The 27,097-nt window shown below is 42.5% G+C and overlaps 1 protein-coding gene across 1 annotated transcript in view; it reads left to right on the top strand.

Moving 5' to 3' along the window:
• The window catches only part of ALDH1A3 (aldehyde dehydrogenase 1 family, member A3), a 37,333-nt gene extending 11,059 nt beyond the window's left edge, over positions 1 to 26,274 (top strand). The window contains exons 4-13 of the mRNA XM_009321468.1: positions 1,135 to 1,264; positions 2,945 to 3,006; positions 5,742 to 5,870; positions 8,286 to 8,399; positions 11,467 to 11,569; positions 12,608 to 12,792; positions 18,282 to 18,446; positions 20,676 to 20,833; positions 22,024 to 22,098; positions 23,555 to 26,274. Coding sequence (XP_009319743.1) covers positions 1,135 to 1,264; positions 2,945 to 3,006; positions 5,742 to 5,870; positions 8,286 to 8,399; positions 11,467 to 11,569; positions 12,608 to 12,792; positions 18,282 to 18,446; positions 20,676 to 20,833; positions 22,024 to 22,098; positions 23,555 to 23,627 — 1,194 coding nt within the window. The 3' untranslated portion in view covers positions 23,628 to 26,274. The remainder of the gene's footprint in view (positions 1 to 1,134; positions 1,265 to 2,944; positions 3,007 to 5,741; positions 5,871 to 8,285; positions 8,400 to 11,466; positions 11,570 to 12,607; positions 12,793 to 18,281; positions 18,447 to 20,675; positions 20,834 to 22,023; positions 22,099 to 23,554) is intronic.
• Positions 26,275 to 27,097: the final 823 nt, after the last annotated feature.

Raw genomic sequence — 27,097 nt, 5'->3', positions numbered from 1 at the left:
ATCCAGGTCCGAAGGCAATTCTGGCCAGCATATAAAAGGGGAAAAAAAATGTGTGTGAATCCACCCTGTTCATTTTCTGCTCAGTTTTTGATGTGACTTCAGAAGACCCTCCTTCTTCCATAACCAGGACACTCATTTCAAGCTTTCTGCTGTCCTTCTGATCTGGGAGAGCTTGTTTGGCATTGTTATTTTCACTGCAGAAAACCAGCCGTAGCTGCCTTGGCTGCATGCTAAGTAATGACTTATAAAAATCAGTCGTTTTAGCAGACATTCAGAGTGGATAACAATCCTAGTCATTCCAAGGGGAATGTCTGTTTGAGCGCTGTTTGGACCCTAATGTCTGTGGAAGATGACAGGGTATGACTTCATATGTAAACAAAGATGTTTCAATCTACCAAGGGATAGTACTTCCTTTATGGATGTGCTGGCCATTTGCACCAATATCCCATTTAATGACCTGAGTAGAGAACAAAGCATTCACTGAGCGAATGTCCAGAACAGTGAGACGGACACAGGCTGAGACTGGACTTCATTTAGAGCTGCTCAGCATCAGTGCAGCTTTAGTGAAGCAACTTCTCCCTTGCCTTAGTCTCAGCACAGATCTGAGCCCAAAGGTTACTTTACCAGAACTCTGTAAAAAATGTGTTTTTTATCATCCTGTGGACAAAAGAGGCTTCTCAGAGGTTGGTTTTAGGGTTATGAAACAGAAGAAATAGATTTCCAAATAAAAGGAAAGTGGGTCTGACTGATTTCAGTGACACCATCTGGAATCCAGAACATCTGCGTCGGAGGGTCAGTTGCGGTGAAGTCATGACACTCACATCATTTCTGACCAGTGCCCCAGACCACAGCCCTGTATCCCACCCACAGCCACCTTCTGGGGGCTTCTGGAAGATGCATTTTAATTGCAATCACTGAACAAAGTAACTTGTATATGCATCAGGGTTATTTGGTCTAGTCTCCCTTCTATCTTATTTGTATTAATGAACTCGTTCCTTAAATAGAAGGTGAGGGAAGGAAACCCCATGTCTGCAGCACAAGGGGAAGTAAAATTGAGAAGGAGTTTCTCTAAAAGCTTTTTTTAAGAAAAAAAAAACATTGACTTGTCTGACTGGATGCAATTTGATTTTTTAGACTCTGGAAACAATGGACACAGGAAAACCTTTCCTGCAGGCCTATTTCATTGACCTGGAAGGTTGTATAAAAACACTCCGATATTACGCTGGATGGGCTGACAAAATTCAGGGCAGAACTATCCCAGTGGGTAAGTTCCTTCAGACCCAGTTTCAGAGCTGGGATGGAATCAGGGAGGGAGGCCTGCTGGGGGGGAGATGTATGGAAAGGCTGGCTTCTGAAAACCTGCAAAAATAGCCTTGCATTTCCTTTCTGTCTCAGGATGCATTTTAAGTAGATATGTTTCAAGATTTAAACTAATGGGAGAACAATGTGAATGCCTGGATAGATCTCTGGAAAATAATGGATGGGCTCTTTTGTTGCTTTTTTAACAGAGAAACCTTTTTTGGTTTTAAATTCAGACTAATTCTTAAAGAAGAAAAACCCACATATTATAGGGGAGTTTATTCATTAGGTATCACTGAAAAAAATTAAGATGCCAGAGGGTGGAAGGACAGAGGTTTCTAGGGAGAATTGTATGAAGGCAGCAGAGCTTGTGCTGTCCTAGATTTCACAGAGATGTGGCAGAGGGTTGATGTGGAATCCACCAGTGCCTCCCACCTCACTGACGTTCCTGCATCCCTGACAGCGCTGGTTCACTGTTTAGAGAGATCATGTAGTGCTTTTTCTTAACTTTTATTAAAGACAAGGTCCGAGATGTTGACTTCTCTCAGAAGCCAAAGCGCTGAGCTCTTGGAGGGACCCTGTCAAGTTTTCTGACACTCGAAAGAGGTTTTTCAAAATGTTTCCTAGGCTGCGGAGCCAGAGCAGTCACACTGCACTGTTGTGGCAGGGACAGAGAGAAGACTTTGGCTCAGCTATATAAGTTCAAACACGGTTTTGGGCACAAGAAGTTAAGACAATGGATGTCCATGTCGCACGATGGTGTATTTTCAAAATCAGCCTGCTTTGTCCCTGAATGTGGGTGATCACTGAGGCTGTATGAAGGACAGGCACTGCAGACAAAAATGAGTCACCAGAGGAAGGGCTCTGAAGGGCTGAACTAGTTCAGTCTGTGCAGGCAGCAAAGGGAGCGATGTCAGTCATGTAAATTGAGATTTGTCACCCTCATTCAGAGTAACGTGAAGCTTTGCTTGCCTGGGCACTGCTCATTGGTCCCGATTTGAGATCACTTCCAAAAACTGTAATTAGAAATGTTCATGTTTTCTGTCAGATCTTCCCAATGAAACTAGGTTTTCAGCAAGAATGAATTTGTAAGGAAAATGTCCTTCCTGCTTTCTCTTTGAAAGAGTAATAGCAGTATTTTAAGATGAATGGTATTACTTTATTCCCAGAGTTTCATCTTTTTGTGACTGCTTACCAGAAGTGCAATTCCTGTTACACTGAATATGATTCCTGTACAAAATGGGTTTAAAAACTCTCCCCCTCAGGGAAACAAGTGCTTTGCTTCTTTCAGTGAGACACAATCTGAATGAAATTTGTGCTTGCTCTTCAGTGTGGTAGGGAGTTATCCTCCACCTTAGCCTCAACACAGGGAGATTGCAGAAGGAATTGAACCGCTGGTTTTAAAAGGCTCCACTGTGAACAGGAGCAGTGTTTGGCTTTTGAGCTAATACAAGATCTATTCTCAAACAGAGCTTCATCTGCCTGGGGTGTCCCAGAGGCATGAGTTAAGATGAACAGATATAGGGTTCTTTGTCTGACATGGTTTTAGTTCTGTCCCCAACCTGTTAATGTGCAGTCGTCTTACACCTTCTCTAGAAGCAAGGATTTTGACGGTTTTGTCTTCCTTTATTCTTTTGTCTTGCAGATGAAAATTTTGTCTGTTTCACCAGGCATGAACCGATGGGTGTCTGCGGAGCTATAACTCCAGTAAGTAGCAGTTATGGTGCCCTGCATCTCCCTTAGAACTGGAAGAAGTACATGTGCACTCCCCATCTCATACTGCAGCCATTTGCTTCCTAGTTAAGTCCAGCTGTTCTGTAGGGAACTCCCATCTCAGTTGCCTGATGTAGTTTCTTGTTTTACCCCCATGCCAATTGCTCTTGGCAACGCAAAGTCCTCTGCAATGGAAGGGTGGGTCTCCTAATCAGATGCTGTGTTCCTCTCTAAGGCTGACAGCAGTCACCAGAGACCAGTCAGAGCGCTCTGACTCTTGCACTGCTGGGACAACCATCTTGTCGTTATGTGTGCTAGCTTTTTGCTGCCTAGTGCTGATGCATAGTTTTGAGTTTTAAATCACATCCATTATTAATAACCACCGGCTGTTCTTGTAGCTTTCTATGATTAAATCTCACTGAATAGAGTTTTCTTTTCCTTGAGGTCTCATTCTCTGCTGAGGGGGCAGTGTGGCTAGTTCTTGGAATACCTCCAATTTTAGTGTGTATTGCTTGCTCTGTTTAAACAGACGGCCAGGAAGACTTTACAGCTACATGGGAGACATAGTTTGTTCCTGTCTGGTTGTAAAAGGCTTTGAACATGGTATCCTACAGGCCATGAGGCAAATGGTGATGTGCCAAGATTCTCTGTTTGGATACTTGGATCAATAAGAGTCCATGGAAGATTTTGACCTTTGGGATAAGGTTACAGGAGAGACTGAAGGAAATACATGTGGGGTATTGGATTTGCTGGACCCTGGGAATACCAGGTCTGGATAAGTTCCCAAAGATATCTGGGGAAATTTTGATTTTTCCTTCTCTGAGCTTATGTCCCCTGTGATAAGGTGGTATGGTCTATTTAGCAATGTCAGGGTGAGGCAAAGTGGGAGATGGTTGGTACTAGTTTTCAGATGTTTGGCTTGATGACTTCTGCACAGCTTTTCTGGCTGAACAAGCAATGTGCCTGCTTGTGAGCAAGTAGAATTTGTGACTTAAGATCAAAACATCAGGTTCCTTATGTTGATTACCAATTGAAAGGTATCTCCTGGTCACACTTTAGCCACCTTTGGCACTCAGCAATGCTTTTGGAAACTATCCCTTTAAAAGCCTACATGTAGGATGCTTTGGAGGGCTGCTATAAGGGGACATAGTGGGACTTCTAATAGTTCAGGTTGACCCTACATCAGCAATAAATACAATAGAAAGTACAGAACAAAATTTGACTCAAGTTCAACACTGTGTTTGTGAAAAGGATGATTGGGGTCAACAAAACTACGTCTGTCTTCAGTTTACTTAGAACAAATCCCCTTCATTTTTTTCCAGTTTGATCTCTAACACCAACAGTCTGTGAGTTTGTATATTCCTATTTGATTTGAAGAGATTCTGTCACTATTCTGCATATGTCTTCCTAGACCAATTAACAATCCTCCCTTTTTCCTGTGGCTTGACTATATTTAAACCAATGGTCTTAGCAAGTGAAGTTCTTACAAAGTGCAGCATATGACTGAGCTTTATCCCAAGGTGATGTCATGAGGCAGTCCTGGAGTTCTTTACTGTTACTTTCACCAGCCATTCTGCAATGGAAAGCTCCTAATGGAGTGATGTCATGCTCTGAAAGTGTAGAAAAGTAGTGTAGGTGTGGATGGCTCAAGCTGCAAAGTCAGGCCTTCAAGAAGGCTTAGGAAAAAAAGACAAATGGGCAACTCATGGGATGTGGCCATTGGAGAAGATCACTGAAACGAAACAGGTCTGGGAAAGAGGGAGAGGCAAGCTGAAGAATAGCACATTAGGCTAAATTCTGCTTTGTCTCAGAGCTGCTCAGTGAGAACAGAACTCATCTCTTAAAAGCTACACTGCTAATTTATTTGTAAGTGTGAATTTGTGGATTCCTAACATATTTGGCTTCTTTGTTGATAGCTGAAGGCCCTTGGCCTGAGTCTTGCCAAGAAGTCCCCTTACTGTTGGCCTGCTTCCATCATCCCTAAAGCAGCATTAATTATTTTTAATGAAGAAATCCTTTCTGCTGCCAAATGACCTTTCTGAGATTCAGTGTGAGCTACATTTTCCACTTCTTGCTTAGGCTCCAGGATCTACAAATACACATGACCATGAAAGAGATTAGCACAGAGGAAACTGATGTGGACTGGTTCCTAATTCCAGATAAGAAAACTAATTGGAAAGGAGCAATTTACAATTTGAAGGTAGTATAAGACCTCCCCTGGATTTCCGTGACTGAACAACCCACTGCAGTTTCCTAGTTATAAACCTGGAATTAAATGATATTGTATAACTCCTAACTACTCAGCCAATACCTAACACAGAAAAATTAGTTTTTTTCAATGAGAAGTTGCACCTTGTCATTCCCCCACATAAGGATGCTGTATAAAAGTGATGCATCAGGACACTGCCTCCAACACAATCTCTGTGAACAGCCAAAATTCTACACAAAGTGTGATCAAACTCCTGTAAAGAATGAGGTCACATCATGCAGAGGTTTTTCCAACTTACAGGATTAGCTTGAGGACTGCCAGCAATATTTGGGATCTCATGGGGAAATCAAGGAAGTTATACTCCGTAGTCCAAGCAAACGCAGTATTGTAAGCAGCCGCTTCTCTCTGTGGCTGTCCTCCCAGTTGCTTCTTCCTGAGCTGTGTGAAGGTGGGGAAGATGCTGCGTGGAAGTGAGTAGGTGACTGTGCTGGCTGATCTGACCAGCCTTGTGTTCTTGCAGTGGAACTTCCCGTTGCTAATGCTCATTTGGAAGATGGCACCAGCGCTGTGCTGTGGAAACACTTTGGTTATTAAGCCAGCTGAACAAACTCCTCTCACGTCACTGTACATTGGCTCACTGATCAAGGAGGTAAGGAAATCTGAACATCCCGTCTAGGTACTGTTCTTTTAAGGTCATAAGCAAGACTGTATTTTGAATTGGCTGTGTAGTTTTTTAGGTTTTAAAGACGTTAAAGCCTCACAGAGGAAAGTAAGAACAACCTCTGTCTTCAGACTTTTCTTACAAAGGCCTTCATGACTGGCCATGGCTATCTGGGAGGTAGCAAAGATCACAAAACCTGTAGGTTTTTCTTCTTTCTCAGGAAGCTGCAGAGAAAAAATGGTGCTTTTATTCTTCTGCCTTGTCTTCCCCTCTCCCAAATGAGGGAAAGACTACAGCTCAGTTTTATTAGACAATGGGAGAAAAAAGAGGGTGATTAGACAGCAGCGTTGAGTTTGTACCATTTTTAAGTGGGATAATTCAACAAAGAGTGCCATAGGAAACAATTCTTCATAATTTCTGCGGTTAGTAGAACAATTTAGCTATGTCTGGCCTTTAAAGCCAACTCGATACTGACATAAAGGGAAGATCATAGCTTGGGATTTCAAAATGTTGGTTTAGGGCTTGTCAGGTAGGATCTCAGGTGCCCTCAGATCTATTAATCATACAGAGGTGGTGGGAGGTGCACAGTACTTTCCAAGACTGTCAGTACGTCAGCTTCCTATATCTACGTATGTGACTAATTGTGAGGAAAACTAAAAGAGTTGTAGATGTGCTATGCTTTTGCCTCTCGGCTGGAAAAGTCTGTTTGTTAGGCTCAGTCTAATGATAATGATGATTTTGTCTGTTCTTGGCTTAGCCTGGGAGAAAATAGAAGGATACCTTAATAATTGACACTTAGGGCTCCTCCGTCGGGAAGGGCAGTGCAAAAATACTACCAGTTAAGTATCTCCTGCAGTTAATTGACTTAATAAGATTACACAAGACGAGTGAGCATAGGGTGCAGTTTTCATGACTTCTAGTTAGCCCTGCCACACCACTGCTTTTTTCACTCTGACACACAGCTCCCCAAACACAGGCATAGCATTCCCCCCCAAAAGCCATTGAATTCTGATGAAATTAAGTTTTTTAGCTGAAATTCTAAGCTGCCTGTTTCTCACAGTTGACCTTCAAGGCAGAAGTGTAATTAGAGCAGAATAATTTTATTTGAAGATGCTCCTTTCTCCACCCAAAATTAGCTAAATTCTTTGCAGTTTTTCAGACGAGTAAGTTAAACTTTTTTTTTTTCATCTTTAAAAGGATGCAGAAGATGTTAACACACAAGCAAAGCTATGTGTTAGGTTCAATGAAATCATTTTGGGCCAACCAAAATATTTTGGCTTTCATTTTTGCTGAAAAACAGAAAAAACTTTTTGGCTCAGGGTGACCTGAACCAATTTTTTGCTTCCTTGTGGCTTTGCTGCTGACTCCAAACACCATTACTTGCACAGTTTGACATACAGTATTTTTTTGAAAACTCACTAGCCAAGATGCAAACTCTGTTAAACTCACTTTTATCATTGTCACATTCCCAGAAGAAATCAGACTGCCCTTCCGATTTATGGGGGAAAAAAAAAAAAGGAAAAAAAAAACCTTATGAAGATCATTTTTTGCAAGGTAGTACATGAGCAATTACTTCAATTTTTTCTATATTAGGAAGGCGCAACTGCATTTATTGAGATTTTATATTAAAAAGCCACAAGCAATGAAGCAAACGCTTAATATCCTGCAATTCCATTGTTACAAAATGCAGGGAAAACAACCTTGTGCAATCAGTAGTAGGGGAGGGCTAGCCTAGAAGAGCATAATCCTTGAAACTCTTGTTTCAGGAAGTAAAAACAGACCAGTAAGTCCCGCATTTCTCCTCGCACTAGAATTTCACCTAAAGTTTTGCCATTTGTCTCTTTTGGCAGAATTACTAGTTGGCTAATCTAGGTTGTAAATGTGGTAGAAACTGACATGAGTCTGTTACCATCTTCTCTTGTATTCCTGTTTTATTAGCCCCATCATCTAGTGAGGTTTTACTGACTTCTTAATCCCTCTGGCCCCTGAAGAACCACAAATTTCAACCTTTGTTCAAAACAAACTTTCATTCAGTTACCCCTTGGCTCCAGCTGCACAGCAGTAGCTGGGGGCCAAGTTTGGCCAAAAGACTCACTCTCTTTTGAGTTGAAGCTGGGACTCCTCCAAGAATTCTTACTGAACTTGGCATTTCCTAAGCATGGCTGTTACTTTCACCCACGTCTACTCCAGCTGGTAGCATGCAGCCACGTTACTGGAAAGTCTGGAAAACATGGTGTGTCTGGTATGGGCTCCTTGTCTGCAACTTGCAATTTTTAATTGCAAGGAATATAGTGCAACTAATTCATGCTTCCTGAGAACTGAACTGCAGCTCTCAGGAGTGCAGATGAGCTCCAGGGTGCTTAAAATCTCTCTTTACAGAGCTGTATTTAACCTCTGTTTTAGGTGGGTTTCCCTCCAGGTGTGGTGAACATTGTGCCAGGCTACGGCCCCACAGCTGGAGCTGCTATTTCTACCCATCACAGCATTGATAAAATTGCTTTTACTGGATCAACAAAGGTAGGTGATGGACTTCTCATAAAACACCTGCTGTTCCTCTTTGCATTCTCTTCTAAAACTGCCATCCATGTAAGACTGGACCAAAGAAATGTCAATGACTTCTGTATTGCCAACACCATGTTCCATCACATTCCGTGTGACAGGATTTCTCAGAAGTGTTTGGGATTTGTCTAATTCAGGTCCTTGTGCTTGTGATAATCCCACAGCTCTGTAAGCTGGTTTTTGCCAAACCGCCACATTTCTGTAAGAACTGTAAGTAATAAATGCTCTGTCTGACATAAGGTAAGACAGTCTAGAGGAGAGGCTGGCAGTGACTTAACATCATGTCATTGACCTGATGGAGCTTCTGGGCAAGTTTGCCTGCCAGTCCTGCCCTGCAAGCGTGTGCAACTGGAAAACATGTCAGTCAGAGCCTGAACAATTCTTCCTTGGCTTTAGTTACCTCTGAGGAACTAGGACTTAAATAAAAACATGGTCCCGTGCCCGAGGCTTCCTCTGCTGACGTGGATGGGATTAACATTCGAGCTTCTTTTGAGACCTGCACAGTAAAGCACCTTCTATTCAATTTTTTCCTGTAAATAGCTACGGCTGCCTTTGGGTGGAAGCGAGACCTCTGCACTGTCAGACACCTACAGCCGTCCTCTTCTGTACCTACATGGGGGAAAGGAGCATATGGCTTGGCCTAGTCCACGGAATTGAACACAGCTGTGGCATGCAAACAAATTTGTCTCCAGTAATCACTGCTGCAAATTCTCAAACAAAAGCTTGCTTAGAAATGTGAATGTTTTTTCCACTCACTGCTCTAGATTTTTCTTGCAACCCACTGAAGAGGGGCAGTGTCCAAAGAATGGAAATGCTGACACCAATGGGTGCAGTTGAGGCAAATATAGTCTCTTTTATTTCCTTGAGTAACGTTATTCTTGCTGAGCATTTGCTGAATTCATCCATTCTTACGTCTATCTTCACAACTGCAGAGTGTAATCTAATTGCATAATGATGACAAATTACTTTGAATGGTATTCTTGGTCGGTAAAGGTAACTCACTAAACACTCAAAAGCTGCTGCATTTAACAACAGTACCATCTAGTGGCTTTGTGTACATGCTGACTGCTTTCCTTATCCCATAGGAGAAGGTGCGTTAAGCCTCTGTTTCTGTACAGAGATCATGGGAACAAACATGAACGCAATAAAGTAAAAGTTCACAGTGAGCTTTTACTCTCTTGATAGTTGGCCTAATCTAGGAGTTTACCCAGATACATGCTTCTCTCCAAATGCTAGATCAGAAACTTTTAGCCCAGATTAGACGCTGGCTGTGTGAAAACAATACAGTTTATAGACTCATCCAGCCCACATGGGTCTGTTTGGGTCTTTAATGAAAAAGGAGTATCCAGTGGATTAGGGGCAGAAGGAAAATCTCAGCTGCTGGAGCCTGTAGGCAAAAAACTGCTATAGACGCTGTGCTTGTCTTCCTAATCCATGGGTGTGCAGGAAACACCAAGGGAGATAGATTCTTTGCTAATGCATGTGTAATTTAGAAGTGTTTTCTTCCCCCTCCACCCATCTGTGAGTTCAGCTGCATCTCTGCAGTATTTGCAGCATAATGCTACTGTTTCTGAGCCAGGAAGTGAAGCTAACTCAAAATACATTTTGACTTAGTTTTTAAGCCCCAGCTTGGGCTCAGTGCCAGCCTGGAAATACTGATCTTAAACTCCACGAGAATTTTCCCATCTAGATTTCTTGCTTTCCCTTAGTTTATTAACTTACTCCTCTTCAGCCAGCTAGCTTGTAGTAGTGCCTCTTGCGAAGCTATGTGTATCTGCAGCAGGATGCATCACTTATTTCTGCTGTCTCTAGGACTAGGCTGCTGAGTGACTAGAGATGATCTGCACTGCTAGGTTCAGGAGTCTTGCTCGAGTTACAAAGGCAAACCATGAGAAATGCAGACTTATAACTGTCAGCCAGCTGCCCCATGCTTTCCTTGCTCACAGCTCCACTCCAGGGCAACAGTATTTTTAGGCAGAAATGAAGTTAAGATTGCCATGTGCAAAGGTAAAATACAAGAAAACCAGTTACAAAATGAGGAAATTCAAATATAAGGTCAGACTTAAAAAAATAACCTGCCTTAACAATTGAAGCTCCCAAATAGTTTTAACTCATACTGTTTCTAACAAAATTAGATTACTAAATGATTCTGATGCTTGATTTATGCTCTTCTTGTAAGGAAGAGCATTTTTTAAAACAGAAATTGCTATTTTGGTGTTACCAGTATAAAAAAGAAATAGCACAGTCAGTCAGAATTTGGGGAAAACACTTGATATGAAACAATTTTTCGGCAGGCGGGGGGAGAACCTTAGTTTGACATTACTTTGGTTAAATTCTGAAAGCAAAGTAAATCCTTCCCTTCAGGAGAGGGTGGCTAGATAAATTCCACCAGATGGTCAGAGCAGGTTCCTGGGCAGAAAGTGCCACAGCAGAGCTAGATGGAGTTTGTCTGTTGACATCTTCAGGTACTGCCTTGGAAGGAACATGTCTCAGCTACTCTTACGTGTGGAGCAGCTCAGCCTAAACTGTCAGAAAGAAGTAGTTTTCCCCTAAATGTCAAAATCTCTACATGGCTTTCTGGTATGGGAGCGGTAACAGATAGGAACGGTGAGTTCTTATCATTGCCTTGGCAAGATCTACTCTAAGAAGTCAAATTCCCTATTTTTAAAAGTAAAACTCATAAACCTTGGAGCCCCATTGATTGTCTCACTAGCTTGCACTGGGTGGGAAATGCCTTGTTCTGCAGCTTTGGGTAGCAGATAACTTCAAGATACAGTTCCTGTAGCTCTCTCACATAGCCAACCCTTTCAGATCTGCCTAAAACAGACATTAATTCTGGGGCTGGTTTTGACCCAACACATTGCAGCAGTAGGAATCTCAAATCATTTAAGAATGTTATCCCTGACTTCTACCTGCTTCAGCCACCCACCAGGCTCTTCTACCCATGTTAGCATCACGCTTGACACGCTGAGTTAAGACTTTCAGGGGAAACAGCTCATGTCCTCTTTGTGTCTCAATGCTACAGGTTGGAAAACTGATCAAGGAAGCTGCTTCTAAAAGCAACCTCAAAAGGGTGACGTTAGAGCTTGGAGGGAAAAACCCCTGCATTGTGTGTGCAGATGCAGACTGTAAGTGTTGGCTGTCATGTTTATTTGCTGTAAGATGCTATGAATGTGGTGCTTTTGCATGCCTCTGCTGTCCTTTGGTAGCTAGCAGGGCTGGTGTTTACCATTGCATCCACCCCAAAGGCTGGAGGAAACCCCTGTCCAACAGCAGGATGCAGTTCTGCTTCGCTGGAGCCCTTGCACAGCACAGGGACCATTCCCATGGCAAATGAGCAGACCATTATACTGTTACCTTCCCTGGGGATGGCTGCAGTTGCAGATAAATCTAGAATTTGTGCATTGCTGCTGTTGTGGTGCCTTCTTTTTGGTTGGCGGTACTGCAGAGCCTGAGCCAAGCAGCAGGGAAAGCAGTTTTCTAAAATGCAGCCCCTCTGCAGGCATTCCTATGACAGGAGAGTTTTGTAGGATCTGATCTAATCCAGCCTTCACCTCTGGGTGAAGGTCTGCAGGACTCATTTCGCATGTTCTGTTGTGACTTTGTTGCATTAGTGAGTAGCCCTAGGGGATATGTGTAACCTGTGACCACCATAGTGGTTGGAAAATCCTATTTGGCTTGGGGAAAATACTCTCCTGCACAGCACAGCAGAGGTTGAAAGCCAGAGGTATTTGCGCCATCTGCTAATAGTGAGCATTGCAAGGACCTGGTCTGAGCTGGCTGTACAACAGAAGGGCCCACTGTCTTCTAAACAATCACTGCTGAAACTAGTCTTCAGGAACCAATGCACGGTATCTAGGAATCCACATCTGAATTCCCACAGCAAGAAAAACTGGTTACTGCCCTCAGTGAGTCCTTGTGGAAGAAAGTATCAGGAGCTATGGCAAACTAGACCTTGAGACAAAAGGCAGGAAGGGGGTTGGAAATAATAAGAGATCTGGTTTGGGGGCAGTATGAGGCCTTGTGAGTGCCTTCAATGGGTGTGGACCATTGTCAGCATTTTTTAAGGAGGCTTTCGAAAGAGAAAGGAAAAAACAAGTTTGGAAACACTGGAAGGCTGAAACTGTGGATGTGGTAACGCTTTTCCCTCCTGGGCCGTGTTGCAGTGGACTTGGCAGTGGAATGTGCCCATCAAGGCGTGTTCTTCAATCAAGGGCAGTGCTGCACGGCTGCCTCGCGAGTGTTTGTGGAGGAGCAGATATATCCAGAGTTTGTCAAACGCAGCGTGGAGTATGCCAAGAAGCGACTTGTTGGAGACCCCTTTGATGCCAGAACTGAACAAGGGCCCCAGGTAACTGTGTGCCTGAGAACAGTTGTTGCTTGGTTTTTGGTTGTGTTTTTGTTTAATTTTCCTTGTGTAAATATTATCCTTGCGAATATGGTCCCAGCAGAAGCGCTGAGGGGTGAGTAATGTATCATGACTTTATTTTTCTCTCTAGTTTAAATACCAATTAATCACAACTGTTGAAATGTTATGTTGTAATTTTTTTAAACACAAATGTATTTAATTCACTTCTTATCCAGCTTTATGGAAGGGGCTGTCTCCCTGGTACAGTAATACAAAGCATGTTGCAGTGAGCAATAGCAATGCGCAGAAGAGTGCAGCTGCAGAAACGGCCATTCAGCTACTTGGCTGTGTTGGTGATGACAAGTAATTAGAGCCCAGGGACTCCTGAGTCCCCACTTTCCCTCTCCTCCTCTGCCCCCTTTCTGATCCTTTGGAGAGGTTTCAGCTGAATTAGGAGGAAGAACCATGCCAAGCTGCTGTCACGACCAGCTTTGTCAATGCTTCCAGAGCCTTCCTCTTATTTTTTTCCTTCCAAAGCAATCTGAGCTGTGGTGGAAGGCTCTGGAGGAAGATGATCCTTGGGTCAGATCTTCTAATAGGGCCACTGTTTGCTACCAAAAATAAAGGGGGAATCCCAGAAATCTATAGCCTAGGCCTCCTGTTCTCAGTACTGTACTGTGAGGTTTTTCTTCCGTGATGCTATATAGGATCCCCCAGAGAAGGGATGACTGGGGGGACATCTGCCTCCCCTTATCTGGATCTAGGCCCATTTACACATGATCCACACATGGCAAAACCCCATTGCATGTCCTCATGCATGGGGAACAAGATGATATACTTCCTGTGTTCATGCTGGGGCTGCATCTATCCCTGCAACTTGTCTAGAAAGAGATTTCAAACTGCTGAGCAGTCTTAGGAAAATAATCCCATGCTGGAACTTGCTTCAGCAGAGATGAGCTGACCCTCAAACTGTTTCGAGGTCTGCTCTTACCTTCTGTTAAGAGCTGTCAGCTTTTCAGGTTGGTTTGTTGTTTGTTTTTTGGTCTTTTTTTTTTTTTTTAAATATAACATCATCCTAAACCTTATCCAGCAGTAGCAGTAAGTGAGCTGCATTTATAGTTAATCCCATGAAGACCATATTCACCTGGCTGCTCTGACAGAGACCATCGATTTAATGAGAACAGCTCCTGAAATCATAGGGAGTAGTTGTGAGGTTTTAGAGGATGAAACACTCTGCAGTGAGCAGAACATGTAGAATTGGGCTGCTTATTTCAGTTCATCCGTCCTCCCAGCTCTTGCCAGGCTGTCAGAGCACTTCCCAGTGAGCACTATGGCAGAGCACCATGTGCTGGCATCACTGCTGTGGCTTAAGGGAGACTCTTTGTATACAGAGCTATAATCAAGGGTAACAGTAAGTCAGAATAGCAGCATCTGGTCAGATTTTAAATATGGCCCATCTGTCCTCTTGCCCTATTCTGGCTTACCTGTTACGCTTGTAGCTAGGAGAGATAGCACGCCCCCACACACACACCTGAACTTCTGTGCATGCAACTGTCAAGCCCAAGATGGGAAGGTGTTGAGAGAGTGGGAGGAAACTGTTAATCTCAAAGCTTTCATGTGGCTGCCAGTGTAAAGGAGCAACCACTTCCTCTGCAGATATGGTTGCTTGCTGTCTGGAGCCTACGCTGTAAGATGCAACACACAGAAATTCAAGCAGAAGAGAGAAATGATGCAGTGTCACAAGGACTTAAAATACCTCCAAAAGTAGCAAAGATTCACACCTGCCCACAAGTTACTGTTCAAATGTGAAGCTTCCAGATCAAATTTTTCCTCTGTTCCTGAAGTAACCTGCTCTGCTGTGGTTTTTTTTTTTTATCTTGAACTGATGGATAAGGGAAGAATCACAAGGAAAAATAATCTTTCTTCCTCTTCTTCTTCTTCTTCTTCTTCTCTCCCCATCAGGCCTCAGTTGCTTCAGATCCAGGTCACTGTTTTATTTTCCTGTGGGTCAGGTTGAACATACACAACAGCATTACAAAAATGGTCCACATGCTGCTGTGTAGATCCCATTCTGGGATGATCACTGACTTAGAAGCCAAAAGTGGGAAGGAGTTGGAGCCAGCCCTTAGGCTGACGGTGGTCGTGGCCTATGATCTTTTTGGTCCTACGTCAGCTCCAAGTGCTTGTAGCCAGACAACGGGACCAGCAACTTATACAGACTTCAGAAAGTGGAAAATAGGAGAGCCTCTGCAGTCCAGACTCGGAGCTATTGCTCTGTGGAATCAAGACCCACCGTGGCTGAGCATAGTGCTCTAAGTAGCTGCTGAGACAACCTGGAGCAGAACAGCATAGGGTGACAGACAATACTCTTCCACAAGAACTTAAAGTTGATGTAAGCTAGTACTGGAAAAGTGGTTTTGTCTGCAGCTGCTTATTCCTATATTGCACTGCACTTACGAACTAGATTGGGGAACTGCCTGATTCAGGTCTAATCCAGCCTTTTTGGAAGTGAGGAAGAAAGGTTTTACTCAAGTCCGTTCCCTGATGTGGATTACTGTGCACTGGCATGGATGCTTGTGGCATGGGGAAAAGACTGTGTCAGCTGCAGTATTGGGTTACGCTGATATAAACTGCACTGCTCTGATCAAAATTAGGTCAAATTTAAACAGTATTAAATTTAAACAGAAATGAGGCATGCTTCTGATGAGACTTCTCCAAAACTCACATGTATCTGACTCTGTTGGCTGGCTGGAATTCAAAGGACACCACAAGAAACCTGAGGGGTAATCAGGACTGTCTGAGTAGAGTGCCAATCTCCAATGCAGACCAAGGGCATTTTTTAACTTTGGATTCCTGTGAGCTGTATCATAGGAAGTAATAAAGTAAATCTGCACAGATGGCAAACTGGTTAACCAGGACATTATACAATTGTGAACAGCAGACTGCATTAGATGAGACTAACGTCCTCATGGACTAGAACAGGGATTAGATTAGAACAAGACTAGACTAGTTTTGTTACTGTAGAACCCCAAATACTGGGATTTGTGGACTATAAGGACTGGTCTACAGGAAGGAAATAAGCACTAAGGCTGTCTCGTGGCACTTGCTAGCCAGAAGTTTTTCAGCCCAAAACCTGTAGTTTGATTTTTAAGAGGGTGAATATTTTCTTTAGACTGTAGACATTTGTGTACTTTAGGATTAAAGTGTGAAAGCAAAATACCTAAGTAGAAAGAGTATGTGTCCAACAGTCAGTTAGACAGAGTTGTGGGGTTTTTCTGTAGGATTGCAAATGCTAGGTTTGGAAAAGGAAAAACCGCTCCTTGCAGTCTTGACTTAAATGAAGCAAGATACGAAGATTTGGGGGTTCTCAGATTTTCAGTATTGCAGTGATCCTTAGAAGCCTTCCTCTCTCTTTGAATTATATGGACAAATAATAGAATTTGCTCTAGCAGATCATGTGTTTTTAATAGAAGTCAATGCTTGAACCATAAATAGTAGTGGAGTAGGGGACAGAATTTAAACAAGCCTTGGAAGCTCTAGTTACAATGACAAATAGTTCCACCCTTGCATGTCATTTTTACAAATGTTTTCTTTCTCCAGTGTCTTTTCATCTAACTATAGTTTGCCTTGCAACAAGTTACAGCTGTATAAATATCCTTGTTTTGTTTTCTGTGATGTGAAGTGGATGAACTGGATTGGTCTGGATCACAGACATGCCAGGATGGAAAGTACTTGCAGATATTTTCAAATTATTTACATTTGGCAACTAAGCAACCAGACAAATAGACAATATGTATGACACCTGCCAAACTTACTATGTAACACTGTATCCTACATAAGGGCACACATTTCCTTGTGCAGTAGCATGTATGAGGTGTTTTCTTGGGTAGCATCTTAACACATAAGAGAACGTGAGCACTTAGTACAAGCTGTCCACAGTGCATGTGAAACACACATCTGTGTGGCAGGAGAGGTGCTGTTCTCTGTTTTCACTGTGTACCAGAAGTACCCCAAGGACACAGTCCTGAAGCTTTGATATTTGTCTAAAAGCATGAAAACTTGGATTGCGTGTGGCCAGGATTAACTAGGGACAGGATATAGTCTGTAATCTGGAGGAGTCGAGTGTGGAACACTCCGTGTAAATAGTCCCAACTGGCAACTGGCCCTGCTGAAATAAAAACAGATGCCTAGGGAGGGGTATTGAACCAGCATCTGGAGATACCTGGCATTCAGAATAACCTCCCAGGCTGCCAGGGCACCTTGAACCAGTGGGTGGAGTCTTCTCTTTAATCACCTCAATGAATTTGTCAAGGTTTTTGTTAGTTTTAGGTTTTTTAAACGTCTCCATAAGTCTTTTACCATCTGCAGTGTGCTGCGATGAGGTGTTTCATTGCTTAATTATGTATTATGCAAATAGCCACATCTGTTTGTTTGAAACCTGACAATACCTGCAGTACACTGCTGCATGTGGAACACAAAAGAATGACCAGTATGGATCAGAAGTGCTGTGGGCTTCTGCACCTCTTCCCAGCACATGACCCACTGTGCTTGTGGAGTACGTGATGTCTCCTCCAAGTCTTGGTGCAGGGCTGCACAGCTGTGTGACTTCCTGTAACTGGACTGGCCTTTCCCCAGCTCTACTGAAACCCCTAGTTTAAAGGCTAGTAACACAACAGTACTTGCTATTTGAGATTACTGCATATTTAGGTGTGGGTGGGGAGGAGTTAGACAAGGTTGGTAGTTAAAAGTGATGATATGGCTCCCAGTCCAGAGAACCAAAAAATGCTGGGATGGTACTAGTCTCTAAGATCTGTGAAAAGTGATTCTGATTTTGAAAGTATGGCTTCAGTGCAGTAGCTGTTCTGAAGTCATCCCACTGATAGGGCTTATCTTTGAGGCTGTTCGTATAGCGTGCGTGTGTGGAAAGAGATAGAAGCAGAGCTGGCTGGGTTCTTGCAGCTGGGGACAGATAGCTGTGGGTGAAGCTGTACATTACAGCAAAGTCCACTTAATAGTTTATATACCCTGATTTCTCCTTTCCTTGCACTGATTCTGTTGCTGGTCAGATCCCTTGCTGAGCTGACTGAGGTTGCTAGCCCAGCAAAACCCATCTCGGGCTGTTCTCGTGGTGCTCCTGAGCTAAATGGAGAAGGTCAGTGAGTCCCAGAGCTGGAGTGAGGTGAGCCATGGGAGTGCATATCCAGGATGCGGAGGAAGGGAAAGGGGAGACCCCCTCCATGTGGCAGCAAACTATCAGATCAAACTATCACATGTAACTTCAGCTTCTGTTGTCTGTGGCTCAGGGCTATGCCCATGTCCTGTCTTTCAGCCTGCTTATTGCCTGACTGCTGTATCATAGAATGAGATGTAAACTTACCTGGTTCGACAGTGCCCTGCAAATGTGCCCCTGGGCCACATACGATGCCTCCGGTCTCTGGAACAGTGATAATAAAGGCGCTGCTATCTGTTTCTTTTCCTTTTGTGTCTGACAGATTGACCAAAAACAGTTTGATAAAATCCTGGAGCTGATAGAAAGTGGGAAGAAAGAAGGGGCTAAGCTGGAGTGTGGGGGTCTTGCCATTGAAGACAGAGGCCTGTTTATAAAACCCACTGTGTTTTCGGACGTCACTGACAACATGCGTATCGCCAAAGAAGAGGTACAGTACAAGTCACCTGAACCTTTATATGCATTTACTACTGTAAATGGGAAAGAAAAGAGGTATGGTTGTGGTTTGAAGTGAAAACCTGAGAGGAGAATAGAAGTTTCACTTATTTCACTTATTTCAGTGTCCTAACAACTGGCTAATGCTGAAATCCATTCTACTAATGAGGTAGCTTTGAAGGTGAGCTTCAATTTGCAGTGTATGTGCGTGGGGGAGGGAATTGTGAGAGCAGAACAAGCAAAAAAACTGTCAAAATGTTTTAATTGCACAAAAACTGCTGTTAATAGGTGTTTGTTTGCCAGCCCTTTCTAATGCCTTGCTGCTTTCCCCCATTTTGTTTGGTTTTCCAAAAGGGAAGTAGCCCCGTGAGTGTACTCACTGGACAATAACAAACCCAGATAAAAACATAGTGGATAATACTACCCTAAAGCTTTTAGGTCTCATTTCAGGAGAACTTGATATAATGCAAAATACAAGCACATGCCTTACCTAGATACAGCTGCTATAAATGCTGCTTCTGAATAAGAAATAGTGGTGAGCGAGGGGTTTCTGTCTGAATCCTTGATTTTAAATCTAAATAACTGAATAAAAATAACTGAAACTGTGGCAGGTTGGAGCAATTCTACATATTCTTTGCCCTGAAGTCTGAAGGTTTTCTGAAGACAGAGTTAAGCTCTCCCATGCAATGCAGTCAGAAGGTTGTGCATGCTGTGTGCTCTTACACACCTACTGAGTGGACTTGAAATTGCTCCGCTGTGGTACATACCGATTCAAAGTGACAGAGGACAGTGTAATGTGTGTTCTTGCTCCACTACTTTGTAAAAAAGGAGTTGCTTTATTGCAGAAAGGTGGGACAAGAACTCTGGGACCTGAAGCTGGTGAGGAGGGAAGGAATGGCCTTGCTATACTGCCACTGAAGAACTTTTCTCAAGTAGCCTTAGCATCTGAAATAATCCCAGATTCTGTTCTCATGGTGAAATCCCCTGAGACTGACCATTTTTTTCCTATATGAAAACATGGTCGAAGCCAGCAAAGTGCAGATCTAATACTCTGGTTTTCATTATTCATATGCAGAAAAATTGAACAAGCTGCATATGATTAGATCCTGTGATATTCCTTTGAAATAGAAGTTAATCTACTGTTCATCATGTTCCCCAATGGAAAATAAGTAGTTGCCAAAGTCTAGCTGGCACTTGTATTTTATAGTTTATCCTAGTGCTTTTTATGGGGCTGCTTACTGTTCACTCCTGGCAAAATGTTTAGATGTCTCAGATCTGCCACAGAATCTCTAAGGAACCTGGGAAAGATATCAGTCAGTCTATGCATGAGTTACATTCTAAAAATAGAGGGAATAAGAGCTGAAATTCCCATGACAGGCCTTTTTTTAACGAACTGACTCCAAATCCCAAGTCATGATTCATGAAGCTTATCCAGTTTCATTCATTTGCAGTTTTGTTGCAAATGCATGTTCATCCTTTGCCTAGGATCAAGGCTCCAGTTAAGTACCTTGAGCTTCCAAAACGAGGAAATTTAGAAACACTTGTGTGAACCTGAAGGCCAGGCAAACTGCTTAGCCTGGCCCTCGAGGTGGCACAAGTGAGACCGTATCTCACCTTCAGTGGGGGTTTATTGTACTGCAGGACCGTGCAGGCTAGAAAAGGGCCCCACCTTTGATACTGTACATGAAGAGAGACTCCATCCCAGAAGCTGGGAAGTATTGTGTATGCCGGCTGCCTTTATACTGGCAACCTGAGAAGCCAAGTTTGTGGTCAAACACATATGTGGTAAATGTACTGCATGCAAGTAAACTGTGTACAGTGACAAAATCAGAGTCAAAACCAAGGAAGAAAACTTGCAATCCTTGAAATATATTAATTACTTCTTGAGTATACTCAACTTCTGAGTTCAAAAGGAGAGTCATAAATGGAGTAAGGATGAATCATTTGAAACTTGTCCCGATCTAACTCTGCTTATTTTGATTGTTACAGATGATCCGTTAGTTGTTGGATCTTAGTATATATTAACTACTATAGCACATCACTGTACTTCTTTTGAAGTCAGCTTAATTAGTAGTTTTTAAGAGACTCTATCAGTGACTTCTAGAAGGTTAGGATATAACATTTTTAATATAGTATCAAAACAAAGCATCTGATTCTGATTACTTCAGAATTACCATGATTAGCAAAGGCTTTCCTGTACTAATGTTTAAATTGATACGTGCAGATTTTTGGGCCAGTTCAGCCAATTATGAAGTTCAAGAGTATAGAAGAGGTCATAAGAAGAGCCAACAGTACCGAGTATGGACTTACAGCTGCAGTGTTCACAAAGAATCTGGACAGAGCATTAATGCTAGCGTCTGCATTGCAATCGGGAACTGTCTGGTAAGTAGCGTGGGACCAGAGTGTAGGCTGGGATTTTGCTTCCTGGGAGGGGAGAAGGATGTAAGATTTGGAGTCATGTGTAAGTGCTGGAGGTAAGATATATTAGTAGTCTGCTTAATTCTTGATTTTCTGCTCAGAAGCAACATCCATTCGTCCAAATAAGGTGGTGAGGACCAGTCTGGCGAGAAATGGACTGTTTGTTCAATCGATGTAGTTCTTCATCTGGAAAACTCTGAAAATGTAGGGGTTGTAGTAAGTTCCACCAGACATGATGCCTTTCAAAATCCTGTGTGTAGAAAAAAGCAATTCTTATGACCTTTAGGTAGCATCAGATGGGGTCTTAGATGCACAAATCAGTATGGGCAGTAGATGGCATCACACCACTGTCAGAAAGATAAGTAGCTATTTTTGCTTACAAAATCTCTTATTTTATATTAGAATAATTTTAAAGATGGAATTCTGATTTTTTCCCCTGCTAGAGATAGGAATTTGATCTGGTGTCTGATTCTGATGCATACAGAGGATTGATTTCAAAAGTCGGTCCCAGAAGAATCTGCCTCTGAGTAGTATTTACACAAAAATGGGATGTTGGGCTTTGAAGGATACATGCGCTTTACGTACATGAAGGGGCAGTCCTTCAGCACCAAGCCATACCTGTCTCTCTTCTGTCATTTGATCTTACTGACATGCTGAGGAAGTATCTGCATTAGCTTTTCCTACCTAGCGTCTATAGAAATGGGGCTAGTGCTTTCATTTTACTGTGACACAATTGTCTAATGCAGTCAAACTTTTTTCTATACCTGGAAGTAGATGGTGGGGCCTGCTTGTGAGTGTTTAAACAGCTTTCTGAGTAAACATGTTCATTTCAGAATGTGCTTCATTAAACTAAGGAATAGGTTGGACTATTTTAAGCACGGCTCCGAACACAGCATAAATTCCAACTCAAGCGTGAATGTCTTGGCCATTAGAGACTATGAAGTGAGATGTGGGTCAGACTGAGTACCACTCAAATGTTTTTCGTTTCTGTAGCAAAATAAGATTTTATTGCTAAAATCTGATTTCTCAAGTGAATGAACTGTATAAAGAGAAAACTGACAGATTCCGGCCTTTTTTATATTGTCATTGTTGTCATTATCTTGCTTCTCCTTGGTACTGAATTTGTCTTTTTACAATTCATGTTTTTATTGTAGGATCAACTGTTACAATGCGCTCTATGCACAGGCTCCTTTTGGTGGCTTTAAAATGTCAGGCAATGGCAGAGAACTGTAAGTTTTGCTCAATATTTTGTTTATGTGTGGATGGTGAATGCAATAACAATTGTGACTGTGAAAATATTGTTGAATTTGCTTTTAAACTATCAGGCTTGCAGTATGCTGCACAGAGAAGTGCTAAGCCAGTACAGTGTGGATGTAAAGCACAGATGTGAGAACCTGCGCGGTGCCTTCAGAGTACCTCCATCTGCTTTATAAGCTCTTAATAACTCAAGTTGAGTCAATTCCACTTGCAAGCATTTTTCCTTACTAGTTAGATTTTTAGATCAAGGGAGAACTATGGCATCTTGGCTGGGGACACTGGTATCCACCCCAAACCTCCTCCATCTTTATATGGTGGTATCTGGGCCTCCCTTGACTGCTGTATTGTTGCTCCTAGTTGGACCTCTTCGCACCTCTGACTTTCTAATATTGGAGCTAGAACAGCAAGGAATGATCTCCAAGATCATTCTACCTCCCACCTTCCAAGGTTGCTACTTAAATTACAGAAAGACCGTCTGTCCCTTTTCCCCAGCCTGACCTGTTGCAGCATGGTTACCAGACATTCCAGCTCTAATTAATTATGAACGCAGAAATTTTTAAACCAAGGTCACCCTGTAAGTTAGAGGTAGAGCTGAGAAATTGACTTAAATCTTAATTTTCTCCTTGTATAGGAGAGAGGCAGGTTTTATTACACCATTCAGAAGACTCTTCAGAGGAATCTAATGCACCTTTTCTTTCATAAGCCAGATTTGTTTCCAGGAACCATTTCCAGTAGCTGTTCTGGTGCATCTGCTGCTCTAAGACATTCAGATGCCTCACTTGCTAAGCACAGCAAATGAATGAATCCTCAAATGGGACATATATATTGAGACATTATGGTTTACTTTGCCTGACTGCCTGGCTAATTAAAGGATGTCAGGGGTTTATCCCTTGGGCAAGGCATGGGAATAGAGCCAGTTTCCACCAACGAAGACAATGCAGTGGTGGGGTCTGTCATCAGTATGCGTTTCTGGAGCAACTGTGCCCTCTTGATTATACAGTATCTTGTAGATAGAAGCTTACTTTCAGTGAAAAAGTAACTTTAATTGCTGCCTAAGCATTGATAACTGTTTATGTGGATGTTTCTTCTATGGGTTCTCACAATAGTACTCAGTTTTCACTAGGCAGAGAGTCACAAGGTGTCATCTTGTGGGTTACTGTGACCGGAAGCATTCATTCCATGTTTCTTTTACAACAGGGTGTAGCTGTGTGTACTTTGTGCATGTACTTAGCGATTATTAGAAGCGGTGGGCCAAATTGATAGCTGGTGTAAGTTAGTTCAGATCTAGTTTTAATGGCCTGATGGCATCTACAGCAGCTGTCAATCAGCGGCTAAAATGCACTTGTGTAGAAATCTCTTATCTTAGGGAAGGACACATTAACATGCTACAATTGTTTGTCCCTTTCCCTCCTCTCTCTTCTTTTCCAGTGGTGAATATGCTTTGGCAGAATATACCGAAGTGAAAACAGTCACCATTAAACTCTCCCAGAAGAGTCCATGAAAACAGAAGGCCTAAAATGCTGACACTCTGAATGTGACACATGGGGGACGTGTTCAGAGCAAGGGGGAGGGGAGGGGTAGGAAGGAAAGTGGAAACACCTAACTTTATTCCTCTAGAAACACTGAATCTACGGGACTCCATTTTGTCAACCGGCTCTTCGAAAACTGATTTAACTGACCCTACTGGCAGCATAGCACACACTTGTACTGTACAAGTCCCTGGCTGTACATCTGTCTGCTACCTGTGACTAAAATGCTGGTCAGTCACAGTGTTTGCAGAACATCTGCTTTCAAACTGTACCCATGAAGGACTTGGACATCAATGGCATGTTAGAAAGACTTCTGGTACCATTAGCATGGACTGTTAAACACTTTCAGAGGCATATGGGTTTCACTTGGCATAAATGGACTTGAGTGGTAGGGCTAACACAACTTGACTCAAGTTGGCGGAGTTTGTGTGAAGACTGCAGCTGGAGATTGGGATGGGAGTGCAAGCTTTCATGGAAGGATCTGTAAAGAAATTTTCTTTGAAAGAGCTATCTTGGTCACTCTAAAGATACATGCATTCTCCATATTGGTGATATTCTAGCCCTGAATGAGATTTATGGGAGTTTCCTAGAGGACTCCCTTTGGGGCCAGTATTTCACCCAACAGAGCTAGACTTTAAAGTGTCCTTTGAACCTGATGTTTTGGTGTGCACACATTACACATGCTGCAAATGCAAGTTACTGACTTGCTAACCCTTCTGGCTCCGAATGAGTCACAATTGTATCTCAAACCTTCACTGTAGCACTTTTCGCAAGAGGATTTTGCACTGTACTTACCGTGATGACACAGAGTTGAATGCTAAGCATGTAGCATGGTAGATACCCCACAGAAAACATCCCACACCCGTCCTTCTGTTCTGGGGGAGGGAGCAGAAGAGCTGCAAGAAGCTGTCCTGCTCTCTCTTTCTCTGTAACTTTCAGGCTGTGTGAACATCTCTTCATTTTTTTGAGCCAGAGCTATTATTATGAGAGTAAAACTTATAAGCTCTACTCACTGCTTCTTTATCCCGTATGAATGTAGCTTAAAATAAATTTCTGGAAGTACAGTATGAAAAGGCAGGTGCTCCCAAGCACACACGGAATGCTAAAGATATGGGTGTACAAACCAGTTACCATGGAATAAGCTATGGCTGGACTTAGATGTGTCAGCAGCTTTGCAGTAATTGTTCTCGTGAGTGCTGTCATCTTGTGGCAAGCACAGAGTAGCCGATCCTTCACTGAGGAATAAACTGCCTTGAATTGTCTCTTGCTTACAGTTGTATAAGCGTGCACATACATGAATAGCATCCATGGAATGGCTGTCACACCAAGTTCATGCCTTAGTATCTCCTGCAGTAACTTCTTTACATGCCCAGACATTATTATGAGATTAACGACAAGCCACATGCTGTCTTCGGTTCCTGGGTTCACTACTTTCCCTCCTCCTCCTTCTCCTGATTCTGTACTGGAGAACCACTGGCAAACATATGGGAAGTTCCATGTCCACAGGAGCTGTAAGTATGCAGGAGTTAGTGGTGTCAGCTTGTTAGGAAGTTTACCTAATCTTGCTGGGATTGTCCTCTGAGAGCAAACCGACAGAGGTTGCTTGTGGCATATTGACAGATCTCCGTAGAGCACTCCTTACGATCGCTGCCTGGAGTTTTCAAGATGTCAGAGCCCAAGGCAGAAATGCAGGTCTAACCTCTATTCTCTGACGCAAGCAGGGAGTTAACCGGTACCTTCCTTTGCTCAGAGATATACCCAGTCAGTAACAAGTTCTGTTGCATGACTGGACCTTTTTTTGGAGGAAGAAGGAAGGTGGGTGGCGATAAGTAAGGAAAAAGTTTGCATGAGCCTAAACGTCCTTATTCATTAGTGAACATTGAAATTGCACTTCAACACTGCTTAACTTCTTAAATGACATACCTCCAATGGTTGTGTATAACTAGGTGCCTATCCTCCCATGGATATGTGAGACAGGTAAATCTCCCCATCCAGTGAAGAAAATGTCCTCCCTTCCCCATGAAAGGCCAAACGGGAACATTGTAAATAAGTTTCTATTTTTGTAAAACAGTTAGAGTGCAAACATCTTCTCCAGACAAACATTTTACTTTTGCCTACTTGACGGTTTTCTAGGGCTGCAGTCAGACAGTAGGGAGGTAAGGCAAACAGTAAAAGGCTGGTTATCTTGTTATATCTCTGTATTAATTTTTGATAAACAGTGGTTGAAACTGAAATAATCTGAAATTCTTAAAGTCCTAGTATTCTGGCTTTATATGTATGATATATATTTCACCTCTCTTTTTTCCCTTATCAAGTTTTTAAAAAGTCAATGTATCTCTTACTGTATAAATCAGGGTTTGACTCTACACACTGAATTTTCTAAGTTATATAACACTAGACACTAACTTTAAAATAACCCCTTAGAGGGTATATATTCTCTAATTGCACAGTAAGGCTTTCATATGAAATACTACTTTTTTTTTTAAAAAAGAACTATATTTATAAATTAGGATACAGTTAATCTAATGTATTTTTATAGCTAAAGGTACATGAAAATGCTATGTTTAAACCTCATGTATATATTTAGACTATGGGTATCTTTTTGTAATAGTTCTTGTTCCTAATAAATGTTTAACTTTGTGAAATGGTTTCTAAATGCTACAGACTGATATTGCACAGAAAGGAAGGTGGGGGAGCAGAAAGCTTCTATTGACTTTACTTATTTTATCAGAGGAGTAATTTGAATGCTTTTTTATTTATACTGATTAGTGCTTTAAGATAATTCCAGCCCCTCTAATGCACGTGTTAAGACCCCTTCCATCAGCAAGCAACTTCCACTCAACTCAATCCTCATGTCACTGTTTTTTATTTCACTCTGAATTTGGCCCATTGTGTCAATAAAAGTAAACACTGGAAAGGGTTACGGTTTCATGCTTCTAAAACAAAATGGCCCTGTATTACTGTAGTTACAGGGGGCTCTTCCTCGAACAGCGTTGTGTCTGTTCCCCTTGATTCAGTGACCCAGCAGTAGTCCCCAAACGGAAACGTGCACTGGGCTCACAAGGGGCAACGTAATTTCAAAGTACCTTTTCCACGTGGCAGAACTGAACGCAGGGTGCATGTCTGCCTGTGTGTATCTGGGGATTCAGTATCTCATGGGGGGACTGTGAAGGAATCTGAACTTGGATTCACTTCTGCAATTTGTGAAGAATAGCCTATTTTAAAAAGGTAAAGTGCTGAAGTGTGGTCAATGCTCTACACATAAAAGCTGGAGTGTGTGTCTGTTAGCTTACCCTTTAAGCAGTCACTTTTATAAGTTGTGCCATTTACAGTAAGCAGAGGGGGAAGGAGAGCAGAGCTGCAGCTGGCAGGGGCAAGCACAGCTTCTTCCAGTTCAAAGTCGGATGGATCCTTTAAGCCTTCTGAGGTGAGCCTCAAAATG

The sequence above is a fragment of the Pygoscelis adeliae genome, unplaced genomic scaffold (assembly GCF_000699105.1).
Source record: "Pygoscelis adeliae isolate BGI_AS28 unplaced genomic scaffold, ASM69910v1 Scaffold13, whole genome shotgun sequence".
Taxonomy (NCBI): domain Eukaryota; kingdom Metazoa; phylum Chordata; class Aves; order Sphenisciformes; family Spheniscidae; genus Pygoscelis; species Pygoscelis adeliae.
Note: the sequence above shows the minus strand (reverse complement) of the source record. Positions and strands in the feature narration are given on the sequence as shown.